Source organism: Oncorhynchus masou, chromosome 30 (genome assembly GCF_036934945.1).
Source record: "Oncorhynchus masou masou isolate Uvic2021 chromosome 30, UVic_Omas_1.1, whole genome shotgun sequence".
Taxonomy (NCBI): domain Eukaryota; kingdom Metazoa; phylum Chordata; class Actinopteri; order Salmoniformes; family Salmonidae; genus Oncorhynchus; species Oncorhynchus masou.
Window position 1 is genome coordinate 46,746,607 of NC_088241.1, and position 21,375 is coordinate 46,767,981.

Here is a 21,375-nt window from a genome sequence, read left to right on the forward strand (position 1 = left end):
AAAAAGAAGAACCATCACAATACATACAAGTTGAGAAAATCAGAACAAAATAATGTAGCAAAAAACATTTTATTTAATTCAGTTAGCAAAGGCATCTGCAAAGGTTGATTCCATGATTCCAATCCATGTTGTGTAGAACATCATTTACACAGTTTGGTCAATAAATACAGAATGCAACTTGTCCCGCTGGATCAACTGTGGACTGTAGGACAGACAGACTGTGGCTACATTATCTCAGTTATAAAACATACACTGGAAAACAGTATTTTTCCCGAGGCAGATAGTACTTTTTGTTAGGATACCATGGGTTGTATACACCTGGTTAGGATACCAAGAGTTCTATGAGCCGGGCAACCACATGTACATTCAGGCTATTCCCCAGGACTCGGTATTGCTGCTTGGTGGAAATGTTCTTTGGGACAGCTGCAAAAAAACAACACAAAATCATTACGTCACATATTATCCTATGAACAAGACGAAACAGATCCTGATTTCCAGGTTAGTTTTTCCCAATATTGTCAAGTGACTAAACAGTATTATGAGAATGCCCATACCTCTTTAAAATCCTTAAGAGAGAGTCTATTGACACATGTCTAAGGAACATAATGAAAAAAACACCATCAAAATGTGGGCTGCGTCTCAACCCACCAAGTCTGTCGATCTTCCGCATTTGTGGTGGAAGGTGGCCAAGCTACAGCTGTGTTTGTCAGACCATGAGACATCTCATCTCATTTTCTCACGAAAACGTCTGTAGCGTCCGAATGGTATGTCCTATAAAAAGGCCAAACCTTTGTAGGCCAGGGGTGACGCTCTCCGTTTTGCTCTGCGACCCCCATGTGTGATTGGGACTCGTCTGAAGGTAACACATACAAACTAATGGAAGTAGTTTTGAGCCAACAAAAATAAGGGGTTAAATACAGTGCATTCGGAAAGTATTAAGACCCCTTCAATTTTTCCACATTTTGTTACAGCCTTATTCTGTTTTACCTCAATCTACATGCAATACCTCATAATGACAAAGCAAAAACAGATTGTAGAAATGTTTGTAAATGTATTACGCTTAAAAACAGAATTACCTTATTTACATAAGTACTCAGACCCTTTGCTATGAGACTCTAAATTGAGCTCAGAATCCATTTCCATTGATCATCCTTGTTTCTACAACTTGGGAGTCCAAAACATTTCTGCAGCATTGAAGGTCCCCCAGAACACAGTGGCCTCCATCATTCTTAAATGGAAGAGGTTTGGAACCACCAAGACTCTTCCTAGAGCTGGCTGCCCAGCCAAACTAAGCAATTAGGGGAGAAGGGCCTTGGTCAGGGAGGTGTCCATGACCCTGATGGTCACTTTGACAGAGCTCCAGAGTTCCTCTGTTGAGATGGGAGAACCTTCCAGAAGGACAATCATCTCTCAGCACTCCACCAATCAGGCCTTTATGGTAGAGTGGCCAGACGGAAGCCACTCCTCAGTAAAAGGCACATGACAGCCCACTTGGAGTTTGCCAAAAGGCACCTTAAAGGACTCTCAAAACATGAGAAACAAGATTGAACTCTTTGGCCTGAGCGCCAAGCATCACGTCTGGAGGAAAACTGGCTCCATCCCTACGGTGGTGGAGTCATCATGCTGTGGGGATGTTTTTCAGAGGCAGGGACTGCGCGACTAGTTCTGATCGAGGGAAAGTAACAAAGTACAACGAGGTCCTTGATAAAAAAACCTGCTCCAGAGCACTTAGGACCTCAGATTTGGGGGGGGGGGTTAAACTTCCAACAGGACAATGACCCGTAGCAACCGGAAAATGACCCTAAGCACACAGCCAAGACAATGCAGGAGTGGCTTTGGGACAAGTCTAGGAATGTCCTTGAGAGACCAAGCCAGAGCCCAGACTTAAACCCGATTGAACATCTCTAGACAGACCTGAAAATAGCTGTGCATCGAGCGCGAAGGTGCTTCAACAAAGTACTGAGGAAAGGGTCTGAATACTTACAGTAGCAGTCAAATGTTTGGACACACCTACTCATTCCAGGGTTCTCTTTATTTTATTCTAGTTTCTACATTGTAGAATAATAGTGAAGACATCAACACCATGAACACATATGGAATCATGTAGTAACCAAAAATAAGTGTTAAACAAATCAAAATATATTTTAGATTCTTCAAAGAAGCCACCCTTTGCCTTGGCAGCTTTGCACACTCTTGGCATTCTCTCAACCAGCTTCACCTGGAATGCTTTTCCAACAGTCTTGAAGGAGTTCCCACATATGCTCAGCACTTGTTGGCTGCTTTTCCTTCACTCTGTGGTCCAACCCAAACCATCCCAGTTGGGTTGAGGTCGGGTGACTGTGGAGGCCAGGTCACCTGATGTAGCACTCCATCACTCTCCTTCTTGATCAAATAGCCCTTACACAGCCTGGAGGTGGGTTGGGTCATTGTCCTGTTGAAAAACAAATGGTAGTCCCACTAAGCGCAAACCAGATGGGGTGGCGTATCACTGCAGGATGCTATAGTAGCCATGCTGGTTAAGTATGTCTTGAATTCTAAATAAATCATAGACAGTGTCACCAGCAAAGCACCTCCACACCATCACACTTCCTCCTCCATGCTTCACGGTGGGAACCACATGCTGAGATCATCTGTTCAGCTACTCTGCATCTCACAAAGATACGGTGGTTGGAACCAAAAATCTCCAATTTGTACTCATCAGACCAAAGGACAGATTTCCACTGGTCTTATGTCCATTGCTCGTGTTTCTTGGTCCAAGCAAATCTCTTCTTCTTACTGGTGTCCTTCAGTAGTGGTTTCTTTGCAGCAATTCAACTATGAAGGCCTGATTCACGCGTTCTCCTCAGAACAGTTGATGTTGAGATGTGTCTGTTACTTGAACTCTGTGAAGCATTTATTTGTGGTGCAATCTGAGGTGCAGTTGACTCTAATGAACGTATCCTCTGCAGCAGAGGTAAGTCGGTCTTCCTTTCCTGTGGCGGTCCTCATGAGAGCCAGTTTCATCATTGCACTTGATGGTTTTTGCAACTGCACTTTTGACACAAATTTGACTGACCTTCATGTCTTAAAGCAACGATGGACTGTCGTTTCTCTTTGCTTATTTGAGCTGTTCTTGCTATAATATGGACTTGGTCTTTTACCAAATAGGGATAGCTTCTGAATACCACCCCTACCTTGTCAAAACACAACTGATTGGCTCAAACACGTTAAGGAAAGAATTACAACAAATTAACAAGGCACACCTGTTAATTGAAATGCATTCCAGGTGAATGAATCTGGTTGAGAGAATTCCAAGAGTGTGCAAAGCTGTCATCAATGCAAATGATGGCTACTCTGAAGGATCTCAAATATATCAAATATATTTAGATTTGTTTAACAGTTTTGGTTACTACATGTTTACTACAGGATTACATTGGTTTTATTTTAAAGTTGTGTTTTCTTCACTATTATTCTACAATGTAGAAAATAGTAAAAATAAAGAAAAGCCCTGGAATGAGTAGGTGTCCAAACTTTTGACTGGTACTGCATGTAAATGTTATATTTCAGTTTTTTATTTTTAATACATTTGCAAACATTTAGCAAAAACAGGTTTTGGCTTTATCATTATGGGGTATTGTGAGTAGATTGAGGGGGGGGGGGGACAATTTAATCAATTTTAGAATAAGGCTTTAAAAGTAACAAATATGGAATGTGTACAAATTATAAAATGTGTATGTGTAAAGTTGTATGTGTACAAATTAAATTGTATATTTTCTGAGCTTTTTTTTCTCCTAGAAAAAGACAGACACTTCAAAACCTTATTCCTTATGATTTATTTTTCGACAATTTTTTTTGCCATTTATGAATGTCTTAGTCGATGCGTTTCTATAGTAGTAAAGGCCAAATTCTGTATCTTAACCCAAACAAACATATCTATATATATTTTCATACCTATTATCATTATCCATGAAATGGCCAACTTACAACAATTCCATATGTTAGCTTAGTATTAAGATCCCTTCTTTTGTCATCCCATTAGCCCTCAGGCCCTTACTCTCTGGTCTCTCTCTCATCTTGTTACCTTGGCCGGCTTCCTACGTCCTCTACTCTCTAATTATATCACCAACCCAGAAAGCTCCTTACGCTAAAACCTTTGCACAGAAAAACACAACAGCCAACTAGGCTTAGCACTCACCGTAACTAACCTGGTTACATGGAGCAAACTACCAAGCGCAGAAGACTAGGCATTAGCCGTGCTGTGTTTGCTGTGACGACAACAAACTAATTAACTACTGTAGGCTGCAGGCTAGTTTTAATTTCAGCACTTTGTGAGTAAGGTCCTCACATGGCCTACAGTATAAGGCCTATGATTTATGGAGTTTTGTACTGCATTTGATTGGACATATTCTTGATCGACTAACTAATCAAATAGACGTCTTATGTTATTGGCTAATGGGTGTGTATGACTCACTGAAGTGCTTGGGGAAGCCCATGAGGTTGGCTATCTCTCTGGGGGAGAAGTAGCGGAGCTTCAACCTGGAGAGCTGATTTAGTTTCTCCTCATCAGACAGACACTCCGGAGACTTAAACGCTGCTTCCATCTGAGGGGAAAAGCAAAACAAAGAATATATCTGTCAGGGCAGAGCTCACCCTGTTCTCCTAGGCACATGCAACACCCTGCTCACTTCTGCTTCCTGTCACAATAAATGTACACATTGAGACAGGTAATGGAGCAGCTAGGCAGGTCTAAGACCTACTAGACATTGCAAGGGTGGACGTATCCATAAGCTGGCTAAGTGATCTATTAGAAGACACGTGTGGCTTGTGTAAGGTTGTAAGATCAAAAACCTACATCGGATTCCATACAGGACTGAAGCACAGAGCCTGTTCCCTCAACGTAGTGTCCATAGCTGTGGAAAAATAGGGGACACAAAATCAGCAAATACTAATGTTTACACAAGAACGATACCAACACATGGAAAACATGTAGGGTAAAATGCATGTTATCACAGGCTAGATTAAGTGAGAATATGATGTAAAGCTGTGCTACTCTACACTGTTTTTCTGCCACTGAAATCCTTCGGCGGGCAGCCTAGTGTTTTTTCAGGTCGCCAAAGTGCAAACAGTGTGAAATAAATACATTCAGTGCCTTCGGAAAGTATTCAGACCCCTTGACTTTTTCCACATTGTTAGGTTACAGCCTTATTCTAAAGTGTATACCCCATAAAAAAAAAGCAAAAACATTTTTTTTTAAAAATGTGTTAATTTATTCAAAATTAAAAACGGAAATATGACATTTACATAAGTATTCAGACCGTTTACTCAGTACTTAGTTGTTGTACTGTAGGCAGTGATTACAGCCTCGAGTCTTCTTGGTCTATGACGCTACAAGCTTGGCACACCTGTATTTGGGGAGTTTCTCCCATTCCTCTCTGTAGGTCCTCTCAAGCTGTGTCAGGTACAGTATGATGAGGAGTGTTGCTGCACAGCTATTTTCAGGCCTCTCCAGAGATGTTCGATCGGTTTACAAAAAACTGTTTTGCTTTGACATGATGTGGTATTGTGTGTACCGTAATTGCTGGACTATTAAGCGCACCTGAATATAAACCGCACCCACTGAATTATAAAAAAACATGTATTTTGTACATAAATAAGCCGCACATGTCTATAAGCCGCAGGTGCCTACCGGTACATTGAAACAAATTAACTTTACACAGCCTTTAAACGAAACACGGCTTGTAACAAAAATAAATAGGCTTTAACGAAACACGGCTTGTAACAAAAATTAAACAGCAGCCTACCAAGAAAGTCATTGGTCACCATCTTCCTCCTCCTGTGCACTGAAACCACTGAAGTCATCTCCTCCGGTGTCGGAGTTGAATAGCCTCAGAATTGCTTCATCCGATGTTGGATCGCTGCCCTCTTCAACACGCAGCAGTCCAGCCTTTCGAAACCCGTTGATGACAGTGGATTTTTTGACAACGCTCCACGCTGTCAGCAGCTCTATTTCCTTTTCCAACAGCCAGATCGATCGCCTTCAACTTAAAAGCTGCATCATATGCATTTCTCCGTTTCTTTGCTATGATGAGGGTGACAAAATGACTACCGTAATCAGAATGATGGGAAGTTTAAGCGCGCTCGATTTACGTCACATTATGTGACGGTGCTGTTTTTTGGGCGGCATGAATCTTGTGAAAGCGGGAAAAATCCATAAATTAGCCGCGTCATTGTATAAACCGCAAGTTTCAAAGCGTGGGAAAAAAGTAGCAGTTTAGAGTCCAGAAATTATGGTAGATTTCTGAGGATATGTATTTATTTCATACATTTCACAATAAGTCTAACGTAACAAAATGTGGAAAAACGCAAAGGATCTGAATACTTCCCGAAGGCACTGTATATATATATATATTTTTTTTTTTTTATTAAAAGTTCTTAGAATAATGGGCATGGATAAACGCTTTCAGTGTAAATTTAAAATGACTAAAACCAGATATGATGTATGTAGAAGATAATGAACCTGAATATTTTATATAATATATTCTTTGAAAACGAACAATTACCTAAATAAAATCTAGACAGTAAGGGAGAATTGAAAATTCCCAGAACAATGAATTTAGCAGTATAGATTTTGTTATGTTTGAGCAAATGTACACAGCATTAGCCATGGCAAAATGCATAGAACTGCAGGAAATTAGCTTTAGCGGTAGACTCAGCGAAATGACATTGCCACAAGCAGCACTGCAGATATTGAGATGAGCGAGATTTATGTGTACGGGTTCGCTTCACACTTACAGAGTGGGAGCCACGAGACCAAAACTGGAGAAGTTGAGCCTCGAACAACGCTCTTTGTTATTGCGGAAATTGACCCACTATGCTGTTTACTTTCTGCATCTACGTCATATCACTAAGTCTACCTTTAAAACTGCAACATTTTCTCTCAGCTCCATAGCAGACTATGTCGAATTGCAGGAAATTCCTTTAAAAGCTGCAAGAAATGTCTCAGCTCTATGGAGAAATGTTTTGAAATGCAGGAAATTAAGCTTAAAAATTCCTAAAAGTCACTACACCGCCAAGATGGGGGTCTCTAAAACGTTCTCTGAAATTCAGCTGCACCGACGGGCTTACCACTTAAAGCCCTTTTTGATCCAGGGAAAAAAACAACTAATGTGTCTATGCTCCAGCGCAGCTTGATGCCATACCCTTTGGTGAAGCAGACAGATCTCCTGCAGGTGGGCCTGACTATATCCATGAGCAGAGCGTAGCGCAGCAAGGTCTTCGTGGGAAGGAGGTACTGCTCCATCTCCCCTTCTCCCTGGTCCTCCAGATAGACACTGATCTGTCTGAGGGACTGGTCTCTGTTCTGACTGCTCTTCCTCTCAGCATCCTGAGCCCGCTCCAGCTTGTACAGGATACCACCTTCATCTTCCTTGTGATCTTCCTCTTGGTAGGCGGTTGAAGTAGGACTAGGTGAGATTGGAGAACTGGGCTCTAATAAGACCTTGTCTGCGGTTTGCGGGAAACCTTCCTGGATCTGGTCATGGGAGGAAATAAGTTTACCTCACATTATTTACTTGGTGGTGACAAAGACATAAAACCAGGATGTTGTCTACAAAATGTATATGAAGACAAAGTTGCCCACAAAGTGTATGGAGCTACTGTCTTTCAAGAACGCAAAGTAGACATCAGTACATGTAGTTAGGTACATCCTATCCATAAAATAATACAGATTGATGTTAAGGTGCCCAAGCCCCACCTCTGAAGTGGTGTGGAAGGAGAAAGATCCTGGTGGTGCTTTGGCAATCATGAAATACCGGAGTCTGGAGTTGGGCATCCCCAGCTGTGAACAGAGATAGACAGAATGAAGATGTGTAAGCTCACTATGCTGCTCATCATTTCAATGTAAGCAAATGTAAAGAAAGGTGATGTCTTACACATGTAGGAGAAACCATGAGCTCCTGATAGTTGTATCCACATTCCTTTAGCGTTTTCACCAAAGAGTCTCTAGACAGAGTAGAAAAAACTATTCAGACATCACTCTTGGCATACCTTCTGCCATCTCACAGACAACGTAAGATCATTTTTTTTTTTTACAAGACTAGTAAATGCACTGTACATGACAGTTGAAAAGTAAAGGGGCCCTAGAGAAATAATGTTGTAACCAAAATCGAAACAATAGCATTTAGCTGAAAAATGTATAGGCCTAAAGGACTTAGTAGAAAAGTGGGCTCTCTGGTGCTCAGAGAAAGTTTTGTACACTGATCTGATCCACAGCGATAGAGAAAGGCTAAACACACAGCCTGTCCTGGGACCCCATTGACCACCAACAGGGTAACCATGGCGAACTTCCAGAGCAGGGGACTCCCGTCTCCATGGTTACCTGGCAGAGGACGTCTCAAAGCCTTTCACGTTCTCCAGCAGAATGAAGCGTGGCAACTTGATGAGCCTACAGGGAAAGATGAGGGTCAAACCACACAGCATGTATTTATTCATTAAAATAAAGACATAATTCAGAGAGGTGAATTCATATTGATGCTAATATTTTTACACTCTGAATGTGCAATATGCAACAGGATATTATTACATCAGTCTATCTATGAACAGAATGTAATGAGTAAGAAAATGACATGGTCACGATGGTGTCGAACAATGGTTTCAGTGGCCAGGAACTGAATTAATGACTCCAGAAATAGCTACTAGCTAGGCAACAAAGAGGGGAAACTGAGTAACTACAGTGGAGGAAAAGAATGAATGAACTTCAATCCTATGGCTAGAAATAGTACAAAACAGAGTAGGCCTATTGGCTACCTATAAAACAAACAAGGCCTTGGAAAGAGTGACCAAGTGGAAAGATGAATAGGGAGTGTAAATGTATGTGTCTAACCTTGGTAGAAGGTCGAGGATGTAGAGAAAGCTCTTGGTTCTGGGGTCAGATATGTCACCTTGTAACCCAATCCTACAGAGAGGAAGACGATTGCAGTGTCCCTTCATCAACACATCTATGAACTAACAGAGATTATCTGTAAATGCTAACACCAGGTCTAAGGGACATGTGTACACAAACACACACACGCACGTACCTAGTGAAAGGTTGGCATGGAGGGCTCATCAAGATCATATCAAACGCCAGTTTGTTGAAATCATCCAATGTCATTCCCTGAAACCAAAACAAAAATACTTTGAAGCTACACAAAATGACAGATACATTTTTTGTTTTAATTTATTTAAAAAACAGAGTTTCATCTTCTACTCAAAGCTGTGATTGTGCTATGGAATTATGACTGATTGACAGCTTTCTATGTAAGCCATTGCTGCTGTATATAAGACTGATTATGAAAGCAACTATATATATAAAAGTATTTAGTCAGCCACCAATTGTGCAAGTTCTCCCACTTAAAAAGATGAGGCCTGTAATTTTCATCATAGGTACACTTCAACAGAAAATCACATTGTAGGATTTTTAATGAATTTATTTGCAAATTATGGTGGAAAATAAGAATTTGGTCAATAACAAAAGTTTATCTCAATACTTTGTTATATACCCTTTGTTGGCAATGACAGAGGTCAAACGTTTTCTGTAAGTCTTCACAAGGTTCACACACTGTTGCTGGTATTTTGGCCCATTCCTCCATGCAGATCTCCTCTAGAGCAGTGATGTTTTGGGGCTGTTGCTGGGCAACACGGACATTCAACTCCCTCCAAAGATTTTCTATGGGGTTGAGATCTGGAGACTGGCTAGGCCACTCCAGGACCTTGAAATGCTTCTTACGAAGCCACTCCTTCGTTGCCCGGGCGGTGTGTTTGGGATCATTGTCATGCTGAAAGACCCAGCCACGTTTCATCTTCAATGCCCTTGCTGATGGAAGGAGGTTTTCACTCAAAATCTTACAATACATGGCCCCATTCATTCTTTCCTTTACACGGATCAGTCGTCCTGGTCCCTTTGCAAAAAAACAGCCCCAAAGCATGATGTTTCCACCCCCATGCTTCACAGTAGGTATGGTGTTCTTTGGATGCAACTCAGCATTCTTTATCCTCAAAACACGACGAGTTGAATTTTTACCAAAAAGTTATATTTTGGTTTCATCTGACATTCTCCCAATCTTCTTCTGGATCATCCAAATGCTCTCTAGCAAACTTCAGACGGGCCTGGACATGTACTGGCTTAAGCAGGGGGACACGTCTGGCACTGCAGGATTTGAGTCCCTGGCGGTGTAGTGTGTTACTGATGGTAGGCTTTGTTACTTTGGTCCCAGCTCTCGGCAGGTCATTCACTAGGTCCCCCCATGTGGTTCTGGGATTTTTGCTCACCGTTCTTGTGATCATTTTGACCCCACGGGGTGAGATCTTGCGTGGAGCCCCAGATCGAGGGAGATTATCAGTGGTCTTGTATGTCTCCCATTTCCTAATAATTACTCCCACAGCTGATTTCTTCAAACCAAGCTGCTTACCTATTGCAGATTCAGTCTTCCCAGCCTGGTGTAGGTCTACAATTTTGTTTCTGGTGTCCTTTGACAGCTCTTTGGTCTTGGCCATAGTGGAGTTTGGAGTGTGACTGTTTGAGGTTGTGGACAGGTGTCTTTTATACTGATAACAAGTTCAAACAGGTGCCATTAATGCAGGTCACGAGTGGAGGACAGAGGAGCCTCTTAAAGAAGAAGTTACAGGTCTGTGAGCCAGAAATCTTGCTTGTTTATAGGTGACCAAATACTTATTTGCAAATAAATTCATTAAAAATCCTACAATGTGATTTTCTGGATTTTTTTTCTAATTTTGTCTGTCATAGTTGAAGTGTACCTATGATGAAAATTACAGGCCTCTCACCTTTTTAAGTGGGAGAACTTGCACAATTGGTGGCTGACTAAATACTTTTTTGCCCCACTGTGTGTGTGTGTGTGTGTGTGTGTGTATATATATATATATACAGTGCCTTGCGAAAGTATTCGGCCCCCTTGAACTTTGCGACCTTTTGCCACATTTCAGGCTTCAAACAAAGATATAAAACTGTATTTTTTTGTGAAGAATCAACAACAAGTGGGACACAATCATGAAGTGGAACGACATTTATTAGATATTTCAAACTTTTTTAACAAATCAAAAACTGAAAAATTGGGCGTGCAAAATTATTCAGCCCCTTTACTTTCAGTGCAGCAAACTCTCCAGAAGTTCAGTGAGGATCTCTGAATGATCCAATGTTGACCTAAATGACTAATGATGATAAATACAATCCACCTGTGTGTAATCAAGTCTCCGTATAAATGCACCTGCACTGTGATAGTCTCAGAGGTCCGTTAAAAGCGCAGAGAGCATCATGAAGAACAAGGAACACACCAGGCAGGTCCGAGATACTGTTGTGAAGAAGTTTAAAGCCAGATTTGGAAAAGATTTCCCAAGCTTTAAACATCCCAAGGAGCACTATGCAAGCGATAATATTGAAATGGAAGGAGTATCAGACCACTGCAAATCTACCAAGACCTGGCCGCCCCTCTAAACTTTCAGCTCATACAAGGAGAAGACTGATCAGAGATGCAGCCAAGAGGCCCATGATCACTCTGGATGAACTGCAGAGATCTACAGCTGAGGTGGGAGACTCTGTCTATAGGACAACAATCAGTCGTAGATTGCACAAATCTGGCCTTTATGGAAGAGTGGCAAGAAGAAAGCCATTTCTTAAAGATATCCATAAAAAGTGTCGTTTAAAGTTTGCCACAAGCCACCTGGGAGACACACCAAACGTGGAAGAAGGTGCTCTGGTCAGATGAAACCAAAATTGAAATTTTTGGCAACAATGCAAAATGTTATGTTTGGCGTAAAAGCAACACAGCTCATCACCCTGACCACACCATCCCCACTGTCAAACATGGTGGTGACAGCATCATGGTTTGGGCCTGCTTTTCTTCAGCAGGGACAGGGAAAATGGTTAAAATTGATGGGAAGATGGATGGAGCCAAATACAGGACCATTCTGGAAGAAAACATGATGGAGTCTGCAAAAGACCTGAGACTGGGACGGAGATTTGTCTTCCAACAAGACAATGATCCAAAACATAAAGCAAAATCTACAATGGAATGGTTCAAAAATAAACATATCCAGGTGTTAGAATGGCCAAGTCAAAGTCCAGACCTGAATCCAATCGAGAATCTGTGGAAAGAACTGAAAACTGCTGTTCACAAATGCTCTCCATCCAACCAATCACAGCAAAAGGTGGCGCTACAAAGTATTAACTTAAGGGGGCTGAACAATTTTGCACGCCCAATTTTTCAGTTTTTGATTTGTTAAAAAAGTTTGAAATATCTAATAAATGTCGTTCCACTTCATGATTGTGTCCCACTTGTTGTTGATTCTTCACAAAAAAATACAGTTTTATATCTTTATGTCTGAAGCCTGAAATGTGGCAAAAGGTCGCAAAGTTCAAGGGGGCCGAATACTTTCGCAAGGCACTGTATATATATATACACACACACACACATACATTGTGGGGAGAACAAGTATTTGATAACCTGCAAAATGGACAGGTTCTCCTACTTACAAAACATGTAGGTCTGTAATTTTCATCATAGGTACACTTCAACTGTGAGAGACGGACTCTAAAACAAAAAAACAGAAAATAACATTGTATGATTTTTAAGTAATTAATTTGCATTTTATTGCATGACATAAGTATTTGATACATCAGAAAAGCTGAACTTAATATTTGGTACAGAAACTTTTGTTTGCAATTACAGAGATCATAAGTTTCCTGTAGTTCTTGACAAGGTTTGCACACACTGTAGCAGGGGTTTTTGCCCACTCCTCCATACAGACCTTCTCCAGATCCTTCAGGTTTCGGGGCTGTCGCTGGGCAATACGGACTTTCAGCTCCCTCCAAAGATGTTCTATTGGGTTCAGGTCTGGAGACTGGCTAGGCCACTCCAGGACCTTGAGATGCTTCTTACAGATGTAAGAGGTTTCCACCTCCATGCTTCACAGTTGGGATGGTGTTCTTGGGGTTGTAATCATCCTTCTTCTTCCTCCAAACACGGCGAGTGTTTAGACCAAAAACCTCTATTTTTGTCTCATCAGACCACATGACCTTCTCCCATTCCTCCTCTGGATCACCCAGGTGGTCATTGGCAAACTTCAGACGGGCCTGGACATGCGCTGGCTTGAACAGGGGGACCTTACGTGCGCTGCAGGATTTTAATTCATGATGGCATAGTGTGTTACTAATGGTTTTCATTGAGAATGTGGTCCCAGCTCTCTTCAGGTCTTTGACCAGGTCTGCCGTGTAGTTCTGGGCTGATCCCTCACCTTCCTCATGATCATTGATGCCCCACGAGGTGAGATCTTGCATGGAGCCCCAGACCGAGGGTGATTGACAGTCAACTTGAACTTCTTAAATTTTCTAATAATTGCGCCAACAGTTGTTGCCTTCTCACCAAGCTGCTTGCCTGTTGTCCTGTAGCCCATCCCAGCATTGTGCAGGTCTACAATTTTATCCCTGATGTCCTTACACAGCCCTCTGGTCTTGGCCATTGTGGAGAGGTTAGAGTCTGTTTGATTGAGTGTGTGGACAGGTGTCTTTTATACAGGTAACGAGTTCAAACAGGTGCAGTTAATACGGGTAATGAGTGGAGAACAGGAGGGCTTCTTAAAGAAAAACTAACAAGTCTGTGAGAGCCAGAATTCGTACTGGTTGGTTGGTGATCAAATACTTACGTCATGCAATAAAATGCTAATTATTAACTTCAAAATCATACAATGTGATTTTCTGGATTTTTGGATTCTCTCACAGTTGAAGTGTACCTATGATAAACATTACAGACCTCGACATGCTTTGTAAGTAGGAAAACCTGCAAAATCGGCAGTGTATCAAATACTTGTTCTCCCCACTGTATGTATGTATGTATGTATGTATGTATGTATGTATGTATGTATGTATGTATGTATGTATGTATGTATGTATGTATGTATGTATGTATGTATGTATGTATGTATGTATGTATGTATGTATGTATGTATGTATGTATGTATGTATGTATAAATATAAAACACAGTTGAGTCGGAAGTTCACATACACCTTAGCCAAATACCTTTAAACTCAGTTTTTCACAATTCCTGACATTTAATCAAAGAAAAAATCTCTGTCTTGGGTCAGTTAGGATCACCACTTGATTTTAAGAATGTGAAATGTAAGAAAAGATCAAAATTATTTCAGCTTTAATTTCTTTCATCACATCCCCAGTGGGTCAGAAGTTTACATGCACTCAATTAGTACTTGGTTGCATTGCCTTTAAATTGTTTAACTTGGGTCAAACGTTTTGGGTAGCCTTCAAAAACCTTCCCACAATAAGTTGGGTGAAATTTGGCCCATTCCTCCGGACAGAGCTGGTGTAACTGAGTCAGGTTTGTTGGCCTCCTTGGTCGCATACACTTTTTCAGTTTCCACAAATTTTCTATAGGGTTGAGGTCAGGGTGTGATGGCCACTCCAATACCTTGACTTTTTTGCAATTTTGCCACAACTTCGGAAGTATGCTTGGGGGTCATTGTCCATTTGGAAGACCCATTTGCGACTAAGCATAATTTTCCCTTCTCATGATGCCATCTATTTTGTGAAGTGAACCAGTCCCTCCTGCAGCAAAGCACAACCACAACATGATGCTGCCACCCCTGTGCTTCACGTTGGGATGGTGTACTTTGGCTTGCAAGCATCCCCCTCTTTTCTCTAAACATAACAATGGTTATTATGGCCAAACAGTCCTATTTTTGTTTCATCACACAAGAGGACATTTCTCCAAAAAGTACAAATCTTTGTCCCCATGTGCAGTTGCAAACTGTAGTCTGGCTTTTTTTATGCCGGTTTTGGAGCAGTGGCTTCTTCCTTTCTGAGCGGCCTTTCAGGTTATGTCGATATAGGACTTGTTTTACTGTGGATATAGATACTTTTGTACTTGTTTCCTCCAGCATCTTCACAAGGTCCTTTGCTGTTGTTCTGGGATTGATTTGCACTTTTCGCACCCAAGTACGTTCATCTCCAGGAGACAGAACGCGTCTCCTTCCTGAGCGGTATGACAGCTGCGTGGTCCCGTGGTGTTTATACTTGCGTACCTATTGTTTGTACAGATGAACGTGGTACCTTCAGGCGTTTGGAAATTGCTCACAAGGATGAACCAGACTTGTGGAGGTCTACAACTTTCTTTCCTGAGGTCTTGGTTGATTTCTTTAGATTTTTTCATGATGTCAAGCAAAGAGGCACTGAGTTTGAAGGTAGGCCTTGAATCCATAGGTACACCACCAATTGACTCAAATGATGTCAATTAGCCTATCAGAAGCTTCTAAAGCCATATAATTTTCTGGAATTTTCCAAGCTGATTAAAGGCACAGTCAACTTAGTGTATGTAAACTTCTGACCCACTGGAATTGTGATACAGTGAATTATAAGTGACATAATCTGTCTGTAAACAATTGTTGGAAAAATGACTTGTGTCATGCACAAAGTAGATGTCCTAACCGACTTGCCAAATCTATAGTTTGTTAACAAGAAGTTTGTGGAGTGGTTGAAAAACGAGTTAATGACTCCAACCTAAGTGTATGTTAACTTCCGACTTCAACTGTATGTATGCATGTATGTATGCATGTATAAAACATTAAGAACACCATCCTAATATTGAGTAGCACCCCCCTTTTGCCCTCAGAACACCCTCAATTCATCAGGGCATGGACTCTATAAGGTGTTGAAAGATTTCCACAGGGATGCCGGCCCATGTTGACTCCAACGCTTCCCACAGTTGTACCAAGTTTGGCTGGATGTCTTTTGGGTGGTGGACCATTCTTGATAGACAAATATTGAGCGTGAAAAACCCAGCAGCTTTGCAGTTCTTGACACAAACTGGTGCACCTGGCACCTACAACCATAACCCATTCAAAGGCACTTATGTTAAATCTTTGTCTTGCCCATTCACCATCTGCAAAGGACACATACACAATCCATGTCTCAACTGTCTCAAGGCAACAACAAAAAAATCCATATTTAACCGTTCTCCTCCCCTTAATCTACACTGATTGAAGTGACATCACTAAGGGATCACAGCTTTTACCTGGTCAGTCTATGTCATGGAAACCTACTCAGTGTAAGTCTGTGTGTAACCATTAACTCTCAGTGGAATGCACATAACATTAATCTCTATTTTTACAACCAATAAAATATTTGGTAACATCATACTAAAAGCCTGCAGGTATACTGCTGTGTAATGTGTTATAAGCATTCAGGCTTATGAGCCTTTATATTGCCTTCAGGTAAGGTTATGTCCCTGGATTTAAGACACGACAACAACATCATTTCCAATTACTTCTGGGCAATTATACGGAAAGGGAAGCAGGCCTAGTCACTTTAAAAGCATGCATGCCAAACAAAAAATATTGATTAACAAACCATACAACTCTATGCAAAATGACTGGGCCTACTTTGAAACTGTACACAGAAAATGCAGATGCAAAGTTTGGTAACAGAATTACGGTAAAATCTCCTTAAATGTTATTCTGTTACCAAACTTTGTATCTGCACATTTCTTCCTGTAAACCCAGGCTGTATCACAACTGGCCGTGATTGGGAGTCCTATAATACACACACACACACACACAAAAAAAAAGCTTGGGGTCACTTAGAAATGCCCTTGTTTTTTTTGGGGGGGGGGAGCAATTTTTTTGTCCATTAAAATAACATCAAATTGATCAGAATTACAGTGTAGACATTAGTCATTTACAACATTGACATTGTAGCTGGAAACGGCTGTTTTTTAATGGAATATCTACATAGGCATACAGAGGCCAATTATCAGCAACCATCACTCCTGTGTTTCAATGGCACGTTGTGTTAAATAATCCAAGTTTATCATTTTAAAAGGCTAATTGATCATTAGAAAACCCTTTTGCAATTATGTTACCACAGCTGAAAACTGTTGTCCTGATTAAAAGAGCAATAAACCGTCCTTCTTTAGACCAGTTGAGTACCCACAAAAGACCAGTCTCAACGTCAACAGTGAAGAGGCGACTCCAGGATGCTTGCCTTCTAGGCAGAGTTGCAAAGACAAAGGTTGGCCAATAAAAATAAAAGATTAAGATGGGCAAAAGAACACAGACACTGGACAGAGAAACTCTGCCTAGAAGGCCAGCATCCTGGAGTCGCCTGTTCACCGTTGACGTTGAGACTGGTGTTTTGTGGGTACTATTTAATGAATCTGCCAGTTGAGGACTTGTGAGGCGTCTGTTTCTCAAACTAGACACTCTAATGTACTTGTCCTCTTACTCAGTTGTGCACAGGGGCTTCCCACTCCTCTTTCTATTCTGGTTAGAGACAGTTTCTTTCAAAAACAAGGACATTTCTAAGTGACCCTAAACTTTTGAACGGTAGTGTATATATAAAAAAAATATATATATAAAAAAAATGTAATTAAAATGTGTTTTGGTAAAATGTTTAAAAAATAGTAATTGTGCATAGAGTTCTATGGTTTGTTAAACTTTAAAATCAATGTTCTTTGTTTGGTATATATTTTAAAGTGAAAAAAAAAAAAGTCTCAGCATAATTCCGTTACCATGGAATTGCCCTTCTGCTTTCACTGAAACTCTGGGCTAGTTTCAAGAGTGACGCATAGACCTATAACAGCATGAATATTCTATCCTGTTAGGAACACAGTGCAAGTTGTGCATCATGTTCGACTGGATGCTGACAGAGCACACAACCTTTACCCCTCACTTAACCTGCTCCTCAGTTACTAAATTACCTCAAACAGCGTATTAAAACACAAGTCATGGGATTATGTGGGGAAATGATAAACAAACAAATACATCCTAGACTATGCAACACTAAAGGAGTAGGCCCTCTCTCAATGGGTCTTCCACCAAGTCAGTGACTTTTCAGACATTTTGAAAAAACTTTGGATTTCACATAGTTTTTACATTCTGTCATAAAGAGCACGTTTAATTTAATAAAAAACATGTTTTCCTATCTCAAGAGGTTAAATAAAGAATGACTATAGTAAGTGCCAAATAAAGTAATAAGGTTGACGATTTCCTCATAAATCAGCCATAAATCCCCTTGTGACAGGGGGAATAGAAGGTTGGGCAGGAAGTGGCAATTGAATGCAAGCTTCACAAAGAAATGTAATTGTTAAAACATTTCTAGCTTGTATCTATGCGCAACATGGTTGATGTGTTATGCTCGATCCGCTGGGTTTTCCAGTACAAAACAGCAAATGGCCAAAAAGAACAGAACCAGCTCACCAACTTTTACACTATGATTCGAGTATTAGATGATCAATGTTTCTTCATCATTTTATTTTTTAAGGAATAGTTTCCATATTAAAAAGAGAGTTCAGTTCACAGGGTTTGCCTTAAAATTAGGGACAGAAGTAAATGAATCAGTAGGCTAATCACATGAAATAGCCTAAATAAGAATCTTAATAAATAACTGTCAAAACAACAAAATAACCACAGCTTTACAATGATGTTGAACACATGGAGAAATGTTAGGGTTAAGTGGGTTCAAATCTTCCTAGTAGTAACAGAGGGTGCAGAGAGGGACATGTCAAAATGTGGAATTTTGACACTTTAGTAAGTCTATATTTATAATAACAATCTGATTGAATTAGCCATATGGTCTATATAAAAAAGGGTGCTTCATTTAATATAACAGGCTTTTAAAATGCAATATTTGTGCACAATTTCTACTTAAAATATAAAATGGACATGAAAGGCATTCATTTTGTGGTACGCCCCCACTATTAATAAAGCATATTTATCCAAATAAACAATTTTGTGTCAATAACAGCTACTCTTGAATGAGGACTAGACTAACTGACAAGAATTCCATGTTGGTTTCTATTATCCAGGTCAAAGATCACTTAAACTCATCTAAGAATAGTAACAGTGAAATGAATGAATTATCTACATGTCAGCAAAGTGCTTCCTTTTGAAACGAAGACAACATTTAGAAGGTTACAGCTTAAAAGAAATGTTCTGGAACTTTGGCGACTACTAAGTATTTTTTTAAACCTCCTGCTTTGGGCTGGATGTGTCAATGTGTAGTTCATAATTTATGAGCAGAATTACTGTCTTGCCATAATTAGCCACAAAATCCCTAGTTTAAAAGTAACTGCTATTCTGGAAGCTGTAACATTTGAGTGACCGCCAACAAGATGCACACAGCAGAGTGAGCGAGAGAGTGTATTGATGTGGTGCACATATGTGAAGTAGTACACAATATTCAGGGAGCACTTTTGGCTCATGAGGCTACTTTCAGATCTATTGGCTAAAAAGTATACAAATGTAGCAGATAATCTCTTTAACCTAAAATCACTGTTTGTTTGAGAGACTTTAGTAAGAATTTTAATATCCTTTAATTTTAGCCTTGGCACTTTGAATGTCTTTCAAAGTGCAGGCGTATGTGACTTAACATGAGCTGACAATTTCAGTTAAATTGTTTATTTCCTTTGGTTAAGTGTGCCCCAGAAGTGTAGCCTGTTGGTTAAGAATGCAGTATGGCAACTCTTGTGAACCCGGGACCTCAATGACAGGTCTAAGAGTGCTCACCTCTATGGTCTTGGGAAGTAAAGGAGTGTTGGGGAAGTTGTGTTTGTAGATCTCATTGGCAGTGGTGTTCACATCCACTGCAGCTACCACCTTTGCTGCAACACCACTCTCTGCACAGAGAAAGAAATAGGAGTGTAAATCAACATGAAAAACTGACTTGTCTAGTTAAATAAAGGTTAAATAAAATAACAAAATAAAAAGATGGACAGCTAATTTACAACAGTAGGCACTAAGGTCTAGTGGTTTGCTGATGAGCCTGGTAATCTAACGATCAACAGGTATTGTCCCATAGACGTTATGAATACCGACAGTGACACCTGTTGAAAGCCAAAGCATGACAGGCTGCGTCAACCTTCGGATTCCAAATGAACGTCAATGCCTGAGCAAAGCGTACACTCGTTCACTAAATTGAAAGGAAATGACTGGTATAAGAAATATGGTAGACATTCCCGCTAGCCATGCTTCCACTAACGAAATAAACTCCACAGTTGAAACTTCTTTCACCATGGAGTGGAGTTTAGTCCACTATGCCTCCACCAATCCAATGCTTTAAGATGTGTGGGGAGTAGTGAACGAGTGCACACTTCAAGAAAAAGTTGCTTTATTGGAATTAAAAAGGGTTAGTTGGCTGGACAGGTGCTATTAACCTTGGTTAATTGAGCATGAGTGAAAGTTGGGGTAAATTAGCGAGATTTACTAGGCGAGAAGCTAGCTACAAATCAAATTCCAGTCATCTTTGCAAACAATAACTTAGTATTTGCTCTCCAATTAAGAACAAGATAACGCTAGCTAGCTATCAACAGTAAGAAAACCATTTACTTGCTACCTTTAGCGGACGCGGCTAGCCATTTTATAGCATGCTTGGACACAAAAAGACAGTCAGACTCACAAGTGACTAGCTAACAGTTACATATTTCACATAACGTTACCTGTTAATGCATAATGCATTCCTCCAATTCCGCTGTACAATTCTAATACTCTGAGGTTTTCCATGTTTGGTCCCAAGTTGAGCTATCTAGGTTTAACAGCATACACATTGTAAACAAGCATTACTGGTGCGTGTCCGATCAGATTAGAGTACTACAAGAAAGGTTCCGGATATTAAAGTTCCGCAGGCGCACTTAATTGCGTACTATGGAATTTGCATAGACATTATCTGTAAAGACTGTGTAGATAGTTAGGCTGTTAATTATATTAGGCGACATGCGGTTTATAAATATGTAATACACTGTAATGTCATTAGTTAAAAATGTGTGATTTTCTATTATATTCTGTTCTATTGTATTTTATTATAATTAAGTCCACATTATACCCTAAAACCTGCCTGAAATACTTTTCTACCTTGCTAAAATAGACACATGCTATATCAGGAAACAGTCAGCTTGAATAGTTTTCATGTCAAGAGGGAATGTTGCAATACGAAACCTAACCCTTTTCCCCCAACACAAAGAAATTAAGATGAGATGCAGGCTATAGTGTGTGCACTTATAAAACCCTCCAGAGGGAAGGGTCAAGTCTGTGAGGTAAATATGCACATTCCCATAGCAACACATATAAAATGGGGTGGGGGAAGGGGGATTCAACTTTGATCTGAATAATGAGTGCCATTCAGTTCTTTATCAACCTTGACTCTCATGTTGGATACGTGTTGGTGGGTAGCCTAATGATACATATCAAATGTAGAAGAAAAGCCAAATCACATCGTTCCGTCAATTATTTATTTAGGCTGCATAATTCTGTATTCTTGGCAATCCCATGCAAATTTATTTTTTATTATGGGCCCTGTAATGAATAAGTTAAGGATGTGACCAATATCAGTTTTTGAAAGAAAA

At 40.3% G+C, this 21,375-nt stretch overlaps 1 protein-coding gene across 3 annotated transcripts; it reads right to left on the reverse strand.

Moving 5' to 3' along the window:
* Positions 1–50: 50 nt before the first annotated feature.
* trdmt1 (tRNA aspartic acid methyltransferase 1) lies at positions 51–20,612 on the reverse strand. Of its 3 annotated transcripts, none has more exons than XR_010452713.1 (12): positions 20,473–20,612; positions 19,544–19,653; positions 9,057–9,133; positions 8,861–8,932; positions 8,357–8,422; positions 7,911–7,980; positions 7,733–7,816; positions 7,179–7,510; positions 4,832–4,889; positions 4,451–4,580; positions 649–853; positions 334–423 (listed from the first exon to the last, which is right to left on the reverse strand). XR_010452713.1 is itself a non-coding variant. In XM_064949147.1 (12 exons), the coding sequence occupies exons 1-11, from the start codon at positions 20,534–20,536 to the stop codon at positions 580–582; spliced, it is 1,077 nt and encodes a 358-aa protein (XP_064805219.1). In that variant the 5' UTR covers positions 20,537–20,612; the 3' UTR covers positions 364–423; positions 555–579. The 3 variants fall into 3 exon arrangements, 2 of the variants coding, with proteins under 2 accessions (XP_064805218.1, XP_064805219.1); XM_064949147.1 differs by lacking the exon at positions 649–853 and adding an exon at positions 555–593 and having other exon boundaries at positions 364–423; XM_064949146.1 differs by lacking the exon at positions 649–853 and having other exon boundaries at positions 51–423.
* Between the last annotated feature and the right edge of the window lie 763 nt (positions 20,613–21,375).